Source organism: Loxodonta africana, chromosome 2 (genome assembly GCF_030014295.1).
Source record: "Loxodonta africana isolate mLoxAfr1 chromosome 2, mLoxAfr1.hap2, whole genome shotgun sequence".
Lineage (NCBI taxonomy): Eukaryota > Metazoa > Chordata > Mammalia > Proboscidea > Elephantidae > Loxodonta > Loxodonta africana.
The window spans coordinates 65,701,530-65,717,737 of NC_087343.1; the positions used below are offsets into that span (position 1 = coordinate 65,701,530).

General features: G+C 36.4%; 1 protein-coding gene across 2 annotated transcripts in view; it reads left to right on the forward strand.

Annotated features, from left to right (window-relative positions):
• ZSWIM6 (zinc finger SWIM-type containing 6) overlaps positions 1-16,208 on the forward strand; it is a 222,108-nt gene that overhangs the window by 195,483 nt on the left and 10,417 nt on the right. For both annotated transcript variants that reach the window (XM_064272349.1, XM_023545651.2), the window contains exons 5-9: positions 5,473-5,652; positions 8,479-8,655; positions 8,931-9,077; positions 11,595-11,741; positions 13,235-13,495. In XM_064272349.1, the coding sequence (XP_064128419.1) occupies positions 5,473-5,652; positions 8,479-8,655; positions 8,931-9,077; positions 11,595-11,741; positions 13,235-13,495 (912 nt within the window). The remainder of the gene's footprint in view (positions 1-5,472; positions 5,653-8,478; positions 8,656-8,930; positions 9,078-11,594; positions 11,742-13,234; positions 13,496-16,208) is intronic.

The following is a 16,208-nucleotide window of genomic DNA, read 5'->3' on the forward strand; positions in this document are numbered from 1 at the left end:
TTTAGTTTTGTCAGTTTTTGTTTCATGTGTTTTGAAGTCCTTTCGTTAGGTGCATATTCATTTAGATCGTTACATCTTCTTAGAAAATCGATCTTTTATCATTATGTAAGGTCCTACTTTATCTCTGGTAGTTTCCGTTGTTCTGATGTTTACTTTGTTTGATACTACGTGTAGCCACTCCAGCTTTTATGTTGTTTGCATGGTACATCTTTTTCCAACCTTTAACATTTTAACTATTTTTTTTTATGTCATTATATTTAAAGTGGGTTTCTGCTACACAGCACAGAGTTGGATCTTGTTTTTAAATCTGATTTGACCATCTCTTTTAATTGGTATGTTTAGCTCATTTACATTGAATACAATTATTGATATGGTTGAATTTAGGTCTACCATTTTATTATTTGCTTTTTGTTTGTCTCCTGTGTTTATTTTGGATTATTTGATTGATTTTTAGTATTTCATTTTAACTTACCTCTTGACTTTTTTGTTTGTAACTCCCAGTATTTTTTTAGTAGTTCCGGTTTTACAATAAACATACCTAACCTCTCACAGTCTTTTTTGTGTTAATATTTTGCCACTTTAAGTAGAATACAGAGTCTAACTATATAGGTCCTTTTACTGTATCTCCCTTTACGTTATAGTTGTCATGTGTGTTACATCTACCTGCATTTAAAACTCCACAAGACAATGTTAAAATATTTGCTATATATTTTAAAGAACTTTAAGAAGACAAGAATCATGTATTTACTCAGATAGTTACCATTTCTAGTGTTCTTCCTTTATTTCTGAAGTTCCTAGTTTCTCTCTGGTATCATTTCTCTTCGGCCTGAAGAACTTCCTTTAGCATTTCTTCTAGAATAGGTCTCTCGGCAACAAATTGTGTTAATTTTCCTTGATCTGAGAATCCTTTTATTTCACCATCCTTCCTGAATGGTATTTTTGCTGGATATAGAATTCTGGCTTGACACTTCATTTCTTTAAACATTTAAAAGATGTTCTACTGTCTTCTGTCCTATATGATTTCTGATGAGAAACCTACAATAATTGAGGTTGTTGTTCTTCTGTATGTGGTACTTTGTTTTTCTGTAACTGCTTATGAGATTTTTTTATATATGTATTTGGTTTTCAGCAATTTGATTATGATGTGTTTGTGCATGGCTTTTTGGAGCTACCCTTTTTGAGGTGGGCTGAACTTCTTGAATCTATGAATTCATGTCTTTTTCAAATTTGGGAAGTTTTCAGTGATTATTTTTTCTCTACCTCTTATTTTCTTCTAGAATTCCAATGACCCAAATGTTAGATCTTTTGATATTTTCCCACCAGTCTTTAAGCCTCTGTTTATTTTCCTCTCAGTGTTTTTTTCTCTGTTTTTCACATGGATGATTATTGATTTAGCTTCAAATCCACTGACTTTCACCTCTGTCATCTCCATTCTCTTTTCTAAAAGAACTGAACAGAAAATTTCAAAGGGCAGCTCAGGAAGACAAAGTAAAATATTATAATGAAATGTGCAAAGACCTGAAGTTAGAAAACCAAAAAGGAAGAACACATTCAGCATATCTCAAGCTGAAAGAACTGAAGAAAAAATTCAAGCATCGACTTGCAATAGTGAAGGATTGTATTGGCAAAGTATTGAACAAGGCAGGAAGCATCAAAAGAAGATGAAAGGAATACACAGAGTCACGGTACCAAAAAGAATTGGTCGACATTCAGCCATTTCAGGAGGTAGCATATCATCAAGAACTAATGGTACTGAAGGAAGGGGTCCAAGCGGCACTGAAGATATTGGTGAAAAACAAGCCTCCAGGAATTGACGGAATACCAACAGAGATGTTTCAATAAATGGATGCAGCACTGGAGGTACTCACTTGTCTATGCCAAGAAATTTGGAAGACATCTTCCTGGCCAACCAAGTGGAAGAGATCCATATTTTGCCCGTTCCATAGAAAGTTGATCCAACACAACGTGGAAATTATCAAACAGCATCATTAATATCGATGCAAGTAAAATATTGCTGAAGATAATTCAAAAGTGGTTTCAGCAGTATATCAATAGGGAACTGCCAGAAATTCAAGCTGGATTCAGAAGAGGATGTGGAATGAGGGATATCATTACTGGTGTCAAATGGATCTTGGCTGAAAGTAGAGAATACCAGAAAGATGTTTACCTATGTTTTATTGACTATGCAAAGGCATTCGACTGTGTGGATCATAACAAATTATGGATAACATTGCGAAGAATGGAAATTCCAGAACTCCAGAACACTTAATTGTCCTCACATGGAACCTGTACCTACACCAAGAGGCAGTCTTTTGAACAGAACAAGGGGATAGTATGTGGTTTAAAATTAGGAAAAATGTGCATCGAGGCTGTATCCTTTCACCATACTTATTCAATCTGTATGCTGAGCAAATAATCCGAGAAGCTGGACAGCCTAAAGAAGAACATGGCATCAGGATTGAAGGAAGACTTATTAACAATCTGAGATATGCAGATGATGCAACCTTGCTTGCTGAAAACGAAGAGGGCTTGAAGCACCTACTAATGAAACTCAAAGACTACAGTCTTTGGTATGGATTACACCTCAACTTAAAGAAAACAAAAATCCTCACGACTAGACCAGTAAGCAAAAAAAAAAAAAAAAATTTTTTTTTTTTTTTTTTTTTGAGTAAGCAACATCATGATAAATGGAGAAAAGATTGAAGTTGTCAAGAATTTCATTTTACTTGAATTCACAATCAACGCCCGTGGGAGCAGCAGTCAAAAATCAGATGACACATTGCACTGGGAAAATCTGCTGTAAAAGATCTCTTTAAAGTATTGTAAAGCAAAGATGTCACATTGAGGACTGAGGTGTGCCAATCCAAGCCACAGTATTTTCAATCACCTTATATGCATGAGAAAGCTGGACAATGAATAAGGAAGGCTGAAGAAGAATTGATGCCTTTGAATTATGGTGTTGGCAAAGAATATTGACTGTACCGTGGACTGCCAAAAAAAAAAAATGAACAAGTCTGTGTTGGAAGAAGTATAGCCAGAGTACTCCTTGGAAGTAAGGATAGCCAGACTTTGTCTCATGTACTTTAGACATGTTATCAGGAGGAATCAGTCCTTGAAGAAGAACATCATGTTTGGTAAGGTAGAGGGTCAGCAAAAAAGAGGAAGACCCTCAACAAGATGGATTGACACAGAGGCTTCAACAGTAGGCTCAAATATAGCAATGATTGTGGGAATGGTGCAGGACCGGGCAGCATTTCGTTCTGTTGTACATACGGTTGCTATAAATCTGAGCCACCTGACGACACGTAACAGCAACAACGTCTCCATTCTCCTATTGATCCCATCCAGTGAATTTTTTAATTTCAATATTGTTCTCTTTAGTCTCAAAATTTACGTTTAATTATTTTTTATAATTTGTATTTCGCTTGTGAGAACTTCTGCCTTTTGTTTTGATAGTGTTTACCTTCATCTTATGGAGAGCATAGTTATTAAAAAAAGAAAAAAAATAGTTATTAGGTGCTATAAAATCTCTTAACTGAAAATTCCAGCATGTGGTTCATCTTGGTTGACATTTGTTGATGTTCTTTCCCTTGAGAATTGGTCACATTTTTCTTTTTCTTTGTATGCCAAGTAATTTTGAATCCTGAACATTTTTAATATTGTGTTGTAAGAGTCTGTGTCTTATTGAAATCCTCTGGAGAGTTTACTTTGTTTTTTAAACAGACAATCAGCCAGGGTGGATTCAGACCTAAGTTCTGTTTCACCTTCTTTGGTTGATGGCTCCATTTTCAATTTAGTTTTCAAAGCCTTGGCTATGCTGCCCTGGGTCTGTCTCTTGCACGTTAGGTGAGATGGGACCTGTGCCAGTTTGTACACAGAATCCAAGGATCCCTTTTTGCAGCTTTCTCCTCTCTGAGATTTCCCCACCACCTACCCCCCGTCCCCCACTGCTGTGGCTCATGGGGTCTTTTTTCCCAGTCGTCTTGCCAGCCAGATGAGGTTCCCCTCAGAGTGTTTGATGCATATGCGCTCTGTGAAGTTCCCCAGATGAGATTAATCTACACAAAGACCGATGAGAAAAAAGGGGAAAAAAAAGTAACAGGAAACTCACCCCTATATGGGTTGTTTCTTCAAGTTTTATTTCCCCTCCCCAATCTACTTGATATTGTTTACTTTTTAGAGGCCTCAGATTGTTGATTTTTGTATTTTATCCAGAGTTTTTAGTTGCAATCCTTGACTCACCACACTTCATTTTTAATTGGCATTTAAAAGTATAACAATGTAGATTGTAAATATCTGTGGCTTAGGCTGTGGCTGCTTTTATTTTTTGTTGGTGAAAGCTCCTTGATATTTAAAATATCAGATTTCCCAATTATAGAAGCTAGTTTATTTTAAATGTAGAAGAATGTAAAGTATCTCTTTTGGACAAACGAAACCAACAATGATCATATCTACCTTTATTATTCAGTTGGCTAATACATCTGGTTAAAACAGACACACATATACCTTTTCAAAGAAAAGTGTTGTAAATGGCTTTGAAACACTAGTGTCTGTCTTGTTTTGAAATTAACAAAGTAAACTTGAACTTTTAAAATGTTTGAAATATTTGTTTGGATTAGCTACCTATTTTAAGAATATAGAAAGGAATAATAAATTTACTAGTAACCTTAATTATTTAAATTGAGTTACGCTTTTTTTCCCTGAATTCATTATTGCTTTTCCTGGTGAAATTTTGATGACCATTTAGTGATTTTATTCATATAAAGTGATAATTCAGTGACTTTATTTAGATAAAGACATACGTTTAGTGATTTCATTTCATATGAAGATTGGTTTCTGGTTAAATCACTTAGGGAAGTGTGTTTAAATGAATTTTATTTTTAAAAGATCTGTTGTGCTGGCTTTTTTTCCCCCAAAACTATTCACACTTCATTGATACATAGATATGCATAATAATAAACATAATAAAGCTTTATAACCATATAGATGCTTATCAGGAGACTAGGAAATTGTTTGTATCCATTGTATGCCTTCATGATTTTAAAAGGTGATCTTGGAAAGTGAGTTTAATTTTTGTGCTAGAAAAACCTTTTGGAGTGGTTTGCTGCAGCATCCAAGTATAAAATCTGTGTGTAAATTCAAGTGGCAAGTTGGACCTTAAGATTGTATACTTGATTGATTTTTTTTGTCTAAATTGTCGTACAAGCAGGAAGGTGATTACAATTAACATTTGAAGTATCTTTCATCTTTATGTGTAGCATCGTTTGGACCTTTGGTTCAAACTCAGGCCCTGCTATTCCTGGCATTAAACTCTCTTTAGAAGATTTGTGGCTCAGATCAGGGAGAATTGAGTTATAAAAATGGCTGACTTGGGTTCATTTTGAAATAGTTTAACATTTATCATTAGCTGTTATAATCGGACACTTTTATATATTTTTTTAAAATTTGCTTCCCTCTCCCCGTTTCAATTAGGTGCTCTGTGGATGTGTATAGTTTTAAATCCCCACTGCAAGTTGGAGCAGAAGGCCAGTTGGCTAAAACAGCTGAAAAAATGGAACAGTGTTGATGTCTGTCCATGGGAAGATGGAAATCCTGGCAGTGAGTTACCCAACCTAACCAATGCTCTGCCTCAGGGTGCAAATGCCAACCAAGGTGAGTCCACAATAACATTCTGCTCACTTTGTGTATACTTAATTGTGCATATATGTTTATAACAGAAGCTTACAATATGTATGGGAAAATTATTTTACCCACTTAAGAAATTATTGTAATTCAGTGGTTTATTATGTTCTAACTGTGAATGTATACGTGTTTAAATTTTACTGAGACCTTTGTACTTATTTTTAAAATATTCTCAGAATATGAATGGATATACTTACATATTTTAGTACGTATTAAAAGGGACTACTGATGATTTTGAATATTCTTTTTTAAATTTAAAAATCATGGAATAGGGTGGTAATCATTACTTTGTAAAACAGAATATTGAGAAGCTTAAGGATCTGTTTTTATCTCTGTTGTCAGTTCTTACTTGGGCTGCTATGTAATTTAATTAGTCAGTTAAAAATTCTTAGTTTTAGAATGTATCAAGTAAAAATTTTCTGTCTGGGCATGGGGTATTGGGATTTGGGCCAGGAAAATTTATTTTTGTGAAGGTCTGACGAGCATACATGCCCCAACTTGCTGTATATATATAAATAGTGCCCTCCATTCTTTGGGACAACCAAGAAATGCCCCTAAACATTTCCAGACCTCCTCTTAAGGACCTCTGGCTCTCATGTCCATCTTATTTTTTCAGTCTCACTCCCTCTGTTCGGTCTGTTCATTCAGCTGAAGTACGACCATCTTTAAGAATATCCTTCCTTGGCCCCATTTTTAACCTCCAGCTACTGCAGAATTTTTTCTTCTATTTCAGAACAGAATTCTTAACAAAGTAGGCTACTCTTGCAAATAAAATTTTATGAACCTATCACTACTCTTGTCTGATTTTTTGTTGTTGTTGTTTAGAGAGAACTTGAAAAACTTTAAAGTTATGATAGATGAAAGGTGGGGATTAGGTGACATCAGAAGCATCCAGAATCAAGACTGTCATTCTGTATGTGCTACCCCACATGGAGTTGGTACTACTAGAAAAAGGTGGACAACGTGCTGCGTTTGAATGTGATGCTAGCACAGTGTTTTCAGTCTCTACAAAGAAAGAAAATGATTTGTGTTACTCCACAGGGGCTTGTCCAATCAAAAAGAGGTTTCAGAACTTGGGAAAGATGCTTGTCTAGCTCTGCTTTGTCTAGAGATATTTGCCTTGGGAATTCAGTATTTGAAATCTGTCATATCTTTATTGCCCACGATGATTTTATTTAATAACCTTAAAGGAAATAAATTACCTTCATATCCCAACTTTTTTTCAAGATGCTCAAAATTTTCAAGTTTAGCTTTCAACATTTATTCTCTTCATTGCTAGAGAAGAGTCTCTTTAATCCTCTTCTGTTTATACTTGGGATGTTCTGGGTGTTTCCCCCACCTCCTCTTTCAGACTGCCATCCTAACATTTTACACTTCACTTTTTACTTTCCCTGTATTACATTCCCCTTGGCTAAACATGAATATTCTATAGGACTTAGTAAGTGGATAAGAAGTGGTCCACCCTCTAGACTAAACAGTGCGTTTCACTTATAGTATGTCTATGTTTTGATCCCGACTGCCACTGCCTGGCTGTGTGACCTTGGCAAGCGCTTTACTTTTCTTGGTTTTCTGTTCCATCAGCAGAATAAGGAGGGTGGAACAGATGATTTCTCAGATTTCTTCTTCTTGATTCAGCTATTCGTTGATTTTTGTGATTCCCCTTATGTCTGTGCTTAGCCAAAGCTCCAGTGACAGGAAGATGAAACCTTATCAACTAAGGAACCTCCCACTTTTGCTTCTCATTTAGTTAAGTCGCAGAACAGTGAGGGGCTTTCCTTGAGCTCAGTAAAGTACTCATAAATAAAATAGTTTGTTTCTCTCATTTTCAGTTGAGGCTTACTAAGGTTTGTGGCACAATTGAAGGTAAGTCTGGAGCAGGGACTCATGGGCTGGGAGTGCAGTTAAGTTTGAATCATGTTATCTGATCATGTTATCTGTAGGAACTGAATAATCCCAGGAGTTGGGGTGAGAATATCCTTTATTCCCCAAACGTTTCTTTTCTCCATCAGGTCCTGAAACTTGAACCCTCTTTGGAGTGTATGCTTCTTCTCTTTTGTGATGCCCTGGCATACACAATGCTGGGGACATCACACCAGTCATGGAACCTGCACAGGAGTCAGGAGGCAGCCTGTAGGGGCAAGGTAAGTGTGCTGGTTTGTTTTGTAGCTATGTTGTGTGGCTTTGTGAAATGTTAAATATATGCATTTATGCCCTTTGGGATATAAAGTGGCATTTAATCATTATATCCCAAGAAGCATAATAGTTTTAATTGTGCAAAACCGCACAATATAGTTAAAAAATACAACCAAAAGCACAACCCTTATGCATATCTTTAAAGGCTGACTGCGTCTTCCTGAAAGGTTCCATGGCTGGTGTCACATCTCTTGCGTAGTGTTTGTGAGAGCTGTCGATCCCATTAGGGGCAGCCCACCACAGCACCTCAGATGTGGGGAGCAGTGAGTTTTCCTGTGATTTTTGTGCCGAGTGCCTCCTTTGAGTGTATTTGGCATGGAAGCTAGACTTGATGATTCTTTTTGCAGGATGCCTTTAACCTTAGCTTTAATGGCTGCAGAGTGTTTGTGTTTGACAAAACAAGTGAGTGAGTAGTAGCTCTTTGGGCTGACTTGCCTCCTAGTACTTAGGATGTGAGAGTATTCACCCTTCACCCTTCTGCCTAGGGGGTGCAGGACAATGTGTGCGGGTGTGTTCATGAGCATCTGGCCACAGAATGGTATGACTGATTTACTCACACATGAATAATAGCTGACACGGCTTTCTGAATTGTGGAAAAAACAGATTCATCGAACAGGCCACATCGGACAGTGTTCACCCGAGCCATCGAGGCATGTGATCTTCACTGGCAGGATAGCCACTTGCAGCACATTATCAGCAGTGACCTATACACCAACTACTGTTACCATGACGACACTGAAAACTCCCTCTTTGACTCCCGCGGGTGGCCCCTCTGGCATGGTAAGTGGCCAAACCGGAAAGACATTTCCATGACTTACTTCTTTGTTTCGTTTCTATAGCATTATTGGAGTGGGAGGTGGAGAGTTGAGAGATTCAGTGGGAGATGGATGAATGCTTGGCAATAAGAGCTGAGTTTTTCATTTAAATCCAAGCTCAGAAATGGTTTTTGGTATCTTTTTTAATAGTATTATGAGGAAAAACATCTAACAATTGAATTTTGTTTTTGTAGATAAATCTGACAGTGGCAACTCTCCCTCCTTAACTTTCTATTTTAGAACATGTTCCTACAGCCTGTGCAAGAGTGGATGCCTTACGATCTCATGGCTATCCGAGAGAAGCACTGAGACTAGCAATAGCTATTGTTAACACGTTAAGGCGACAGCAGCAGAAACAGTTGGAAATGTTCCGAACTCAAAAAAAAGGTGAATGTGAAAGGAGTTTGTTTCCATTGGGTTGGGATTCTTTGTAATGACATCACTAGGTTTTGTGCTCTTGGAAGAGATGACTTTTAAAACTAGAGCCATAGAGATGGCCTTACTCACTGCTCATTTAAAAATAAATAATAGTTGATCTGTGAGAAATTTTTAGGCATTTTTTTTCGTGGTTGAGTGTTGTACAAAACAAGATTTTTAAAACTCCTTACATTAACTCATTTTTTAAGGGGAAAATTCTTTATTGTTTGAGTAACTGTTTTACCATGTCTGAGAGATGAATGATCTAAAAATTAAAATGAAAGTTAGCCAGATATCTTGTTTTGTTAAAGTGAGTTTTAATTCTAAAAGTAAGGGTTCAGGGGGTAGACAGCCTACATTTGAATCTTAGCCCTAGGCCCCAGCTGGGTGACCTCAGGCGGTTACCTATTCTCTCTCTGATTTAGATTCCTCGTCTGTGGAATGGAGCTTAGTACCAGACCCATCTCTTAGAGTTGTTGAGAGATTAAACTAGTTAATTCCTATAGAGCACTTAGAACAGTGACTGGCACAATGTAAGCCTTCCAAAAATGTCTGTCTGTAATAATTTGTACATCAGGACATTTTACTTACATATAAAGTGACCAGCACAGAACTCCTGAATTGTTCAAGTTCTTTAATTGCACTTGTAACCAATAGAATACATTTAGCTTTTTATCTGTTTATTAATCTTTTAACTTTTAGGTAAGCATTACCAAATAATAGTAATTACAAAGTTTTGTATTATATGCATAAGGCCCTGGTCAGAAAAATAAACATACATACTTTTTCTGATTCATCCATACACTTCCTTGTTCCTTCTGTATGTAGAAAATATTGCACATTTGTTGTAGGTTTTGCTGTCTTTGAAATATCTCTGTAGTCTAAGCCTAGGCCATTCTTAGACCTATTTCACTTTTGTCCTGCAAGCTATGAAAAAATTTTATTTCAGACTATTCGTAAGTATTACTAAGATTATATTATCTATACTCTTATCTTCCTTTACCTTTTTTGTTTATTTTTGGTTTTATACTCAAAGAATAGGCTTCCATCCTTGTTATAAGTTCGAAGTGCCATAACTAACAGTCATTTGTTATATGGCCAAGATTAGTGAATGAAATATCTTGTACATTTTCAGCGCTATTTGGCATGATATGTCAGGTTCCTGGTTCTGTAAAAAGACTGTACTCCTTTATTTATTTATTTATTTATTTCATTTCTGTGTTTTCCCACGAATATTTTAAAACTAGTTATAAAGAGCAAGCATTTTGTAACATTTAATCCTCAGTTTTTATCAGTTGACAATAGATTGCATTCATACAGACTCGATGAATGCTTCCCTTACCATGTATTTTTTCCAGCAAATGTATATATTTGGTTGTTCTGAAGAGTAATTAGCATGTTTCTTTTCATACTTGTTATGTGTATGAAAGCCAATGACAGAAACTAAAGGGAAGGTCCTTTCCAAGGAATCTAGGTCTCCAACTTACATAAATTTGAAAGACATTGTGCCATGCCATACCTAATTTTTATGCACTGATAGTTCATAGTTCAAAACTAGAAGATTTTTGAAGAAGCAGTGGATTGATGGAGTGGTCCTTAAAGTATTTATAAGCCAGTTTTGTTCCTGTATGTTTTATATTGCATATAGATTATATTTTCCTTTAAGAAGGAGCTACTATTACTTATTACTTTAGAAAGCACTTAGATGTGTGATATTGCGTTATTTACAACAAAGGAATATATCTGAAAACATTAAGCAGTTTAACTTAAGAACTTCAAAGTGCTAACATTCTGTGAAGGAAATGAAAATAATGTGATTCATCCAGATTGTCTGCTATCATTCCCTTTTTGTGTGGCAAAGGTCTTCTCTTAAATAGCTTATGGATCCGCAATAAGAAAGACTTTTATAAGTCGATAGGGGAGTAATTTAATGATATTCATGTGGGAGTTCAAGTCTAACTCTGGCTATAGCTGCCCTCTGGTCCCCAGTTTAGATGGCCCAGTGAATACTACTGACTCTGAGATACCTCTGAGAGGTATTTTTCTAATATAGTTGTAGAGTTATCCAATTGATAATTCCAGGGGGACTTCTTAGTTTTCCCTAATGCCACTTCTAGGGGAATGAGAGAATCGCCCCTGGCTTCTCAGGTGAAAATTTGGAATTAATTTTTCCCCGTACTAAAATGTTTTAAAAGTGTGAGGAGTAATGTTAACTCAGTACCCTGTACACATGAATTAAATAGATGTCTGGGAGCTGTACTGGGAATTTAGTACCATTTATGCTGACTTACGGACACGCGTTTAGAACTCGGACAGTTCATACGCTGAATATTATGTGTACCTTTTGTTTTTGTGCCTTTAATTAAAGAGGGATTTCCAACTGAATGCAGTTAATTTTTAGGATACCAGTATTACATGGTAAAGCCTCGTTTCCTCCTCTTTTTTCCCTTCTTCTCCCCTCTTCTCTCAAATCCTTTTCTTACACAGAGCTACCCCATAAAAGCATCACCTCAATAACCAACCTGGAGGGCTGGGTCGGACATCCGTTGGACCCCGTGGGCACTCTCTTCAGTAGCCTCATGGAAGCCTGCCGCATTGACGATGAAGGCTTCTCTGGTTTCTCAGATTTTACAGGTAAAACCAAAGACATTTGTCTCATGTGCTTTTCTCTTTCTAGAGCCTGAATAGCATTAGTCAGTGTTTTCCTCTACCGTTTGTTTTATGAATCCATATAAATAACAGTACCTAAAGAGCAAAAAAAAAAAAATTAAACAGCAAGGAAATGGGCACCTCCTGCGTCTCAGGCAGGCATCTACAAACTGGGAAAAGCTGATAGTTGGCAGCTTGTTGTCAAGAGCCTTAAAAATATTTATTTCCTTCTAACCAGTGATTCTAAATCTAAGAATCTATCTGCCTTTAGGACTATTGTCTAACACAAAGATATTAAATAAAGATGTTCATTATAGCACTTAGAATCAGTTTATTTTCATTTTTCTAATTTGTCTTTGCATTACAAGTTAAAAACTTGTTACTTAATATTTTAGTCTACATTAAGGAAAGTATTCCAAAAAAAAAAAAAAAAAAGACCCATTGCTGTCAAGTCAATTCCAACTCCTAGCGACCTTATAGGACAGGATAGAAGTGCCCCGTAAGGTTTCCAAGGCTGTGATCTTTATGGAAGCATACTGCCAGTCTTTCTTCTGTGATGCAGCTGGTGGGTTCCAACTGCCATCCTTTCAGTTAGCAGCTGAGCGCTTTAACCATTGTGCCACGAGGGCTCCTTAGGAGAGCATTAAATGTGTTAAACCTGTTCTACATCACACATCGCTTTAAAGCTTTATCTTGAGATTTCTCTTTGGCCCCTTAAGACTGAAGAATTGTTCCTCAAAAGTCTACCCCAGGGCGCTGGGTAGAGGTGAAGAAGGAAGAAAGGATTGTCTCTCTTCTGCTTCCGTGGCTGGATGAGGCTGGGGGTTAATTATCTTGCCCCTCCTTAATTTCCCTTGTGGTGGTTACGTTCTTGGATTATGGCTGACCTAAACTCTGTCAGGGAAGTCAAAGGTTATGACTGAATCAGCTCACCTGGGGAGTTTGATGGTCGAGGCCTATTATAATTTCCATAGCAGAAACAGGGAAATCATTCTCAAAAGATTCCTATTGCTGTAACTGATGACTCTTGGGTAACAAAAAGGACCTTAAATTGGGTCACTTATGTTGTGTTTTATGCTGTTTTCGTTATACATTTCAACATTGTAATAAAACTATGGAAACTTATTTTTAAATGCCAGATTTAAAAAAATTACTGTTGCCATCATCGTGCAGTTTTACCACTGTTTAGTTAATTTTTTTTCACTTTTTAAGTTTTCTTATAGTTTTCTTTGGTGATTCATTTTCAGTGGGAGAGAAAAATTCGTGATATTCTATCCCCAAAACATAGACATTCAATTATAGTCATTTAAAGAAGACGTTAGAAAACTTTGGACTTTAACCTAAGAAACATGTTTTCTGGCCTTTTCAGAATTAAGTCAATTATTCATTTAACGTATTGGTAGAATAAATTTTGAACCTATCACTGAGTACCTGCAAAAGTAGTTTCTGAGCTCTGGTTTCTTTGTGGCATTTTACAGAGAATACGGGACAGTGTAAGTCTCTGGAGTACCAGCATCTACCTGCACACAAACTCTTAGAAGAAGGGGAATCTTATTTAACACTGGCTGTGGAAGTAGCCCTGATCGGGCTGGGACAGCAGCGTATCATGCCTGATGGGCTGTACACACAAGAGAAGGTTTGCCGGAACGAGGAGCAGCTCATTTCTAAGCTTCAGGAAATTGAATTGGATGACACACTGGTGAAAATTTTTCGCAAGCAAGCAGTCTTCCTATTAGAAGGTAGCTTGATAAAGACGTTTCCACTTTTTATTTAGTCACTTGTATTTTTGATGTTGGAAGTACTGTTAGTTATCATGATTGGTATGGTTACTGAGTGTTACAGGCACGTTTGCTGTCTGCAAGATAGTATCATTTAATAACAAGGTTTGGATGTTTAAGTTTGTATCATTTTATTTGGGCAGTTATATAGGATCTGTTAGAAATCAACTCCATTTAATGCCAGAGGCTTTGAAAAGAATCATTTTTATTTAGGCTGTGTTCTTCCTAAGATAAATCCAACTTTGATGTTTAGTGAATTATTACTGGCAGACATGTTCCTATCTGCTTGATAATTAAATCATAAAATGGAGATTGGTTGACATGCCTCTGAATTATTGGCTGTTGCCTCATCTGGGTTTTGAATATGTCATTTGCACACACTGACAAAGTACTGAGGGTTGCTGTAGTGAATTTCCATTGTGCTGACTAAATATTTCAGACTCTTCATTAGGCGAAGATTCACTAAGTAAAAAGTTTCGTAGCGTTTCTAAGGCAAAATCTAATTTTCTTTTTGTAAGGTCAGGATCTAACAGGCCTAACAAATCTTGGTTGGCGTTAATTTTTAGATTTTTTTCCCTCAAAAAGGGTAAGTGTTGTTAGTATAGTAGTCTAATCTTTGGTGCAAATTTAGGTAAGATGTAATCGATCAGATTACTTCTCTCAAGTAGGCACGTGTTATTGTGGGATTCTCCCTAATTGGTAGGCTCATAAAGTGTTACATATGGGAAAGGGCTTTAGAGAAAATGGCTTTTCAAAGCCTCCTCCTTTGTGCAAAACTACAAATCTATGTAAAAGAAAATATTTTGTTCAGATATATTGTGCATTCATATGCTTTAGAAGTGCATTTTAAAGGAGAAGTGTTCTTCAGGTAAACATGTTCCTAATATGAATTTTTTGAAGGACTCTCCTGAAGTTTTTTTTTTCTTCTAATGATAAAAACCCATTTTGGCAAATTTCGAGAGTGATCTTGCTTGATTCTTGCAATTACAGTTTTCTTCCATATAATTCCTTTTGAAATAAGCAATATTATCAGCCACAAATATTTTTTCTTATGCTATCTGTGACTGGCTCTTACTAACCAGCTTTTAGTTTCCATTATACTGAATAACAGGACGAGGATGTGGGTTTCTAAAAGTTGATAGTGTCTGATATCTATTTATCATTGACATTTTTCAATATGTCTTCACGTTCATCACTCATAAATATTTTTAAACTTTCTTTTAGTCTTTGATTAGTCCATCCTTCTCCTTTAAACATTTTTATTAGAACCATGATAAGGAGTGCCAGTGGCTCATCCTAGCCTTTTCTGCTTTCCTGGCCGGGTGAGGCTCAGGAAGAATGCTGGGTGCGGGACAGGAGGCAGTCCAAGGGGAAGCCAAGGGGCCATTTCTATAAACTCCACGACTGAGTTGACAGCACCAGGGCAGAAAGTTTTTCAAGCATGTACACTTTTTACTAATTTCAAGAACAAATTAGTTAGCAGACCCAAGTATCTGAAAAGAGGAAAGAATAATCCTGTATTGTTGGGTGTTAATCTCCCCTGGCCATGATGTTGGATGTATCTGTTGGCATATTGGAAAAGCACGTCTGGAGAAACTCAGTGCCAAATTCCAGTTTTTCCTTTTTCAGTACAGTGAAGTTCTGAGTTATACCGATTATTAATCCACAAATAATTTTGTGTTCTTATGTTTATAACTATACCTGACTAAATGTTTTGCTTGTTGGGAGATGTCATAGTAAAGTGTTGACTATGCATTTGAACCTGGCTTTCCTTGCTAAGTGCAAGTAGGTAACTTGGTGGTTTAAAGGGAAACACTGAAAGGAAATGCTGACGGAGTGAAGAATGTAGATAATCTGCAAATTGGCTATAATTGGCCCATAATAAAAAGAGAGTTAGCCACACTTAAATAATTAAAACATTTTAAAATGTCTTCAAAGAAAAAGATTAATAGATCTGGTAAAATTAGGAATCTAGAATGGGTTTTAGTTTGCCTAGGTAGAAAAATAAGTTGTTTATATGATTTTTACTTTAATATGACTTTAAAGGCAGTGGGTTTGGCTTGATTTAAGTAGTGAATAGTTCAAAAATACCTGAAAATAAATCAAATTTTAAAATTACCTCCATTAAAATTATCTAGAATGTATCATACTCCCACCCAGTACCCAATTCAGTAATTCTTCTCACTACTTCTTGCTGACTGCATTTCTTTCTAAACTCTTAGCCAGACAATTTCCTCTTGGAAAACAAATGTATTATGTCCCCTGAGTAGTAGTGTCATGGTTCATAATTCTAGAAATCATGAAACAGATGTTACCCAAAGGTGACATGGGAACTAATTTATTAAACACTTTACAATAGCTAAACCTCAAAGTACCTAAGCAGAAAGTGGTTGAACTAACCACTGTGGTTTCCTTTTGAAATTTATTTTAAAAGACTATTGCCCTTCTCAGGGCAGCATTCAGAGAGCACACAGGGGAAGTCGGCTCTGCCACCATGCCTGTCACAATTTACGAAGAAATGAAATTTGACAGCTTAAATGTAATTTTGCTTTTGAAATAGGCCTTCTGGCACCCAAAGTATCATAGATTTCCAGTTACTTTCATTTCTTTTCTTCCGTCTGTGGTGAGTATAAAGTGATAACTATTCTTTTATTATTGGTGACTTTCTGGGAAT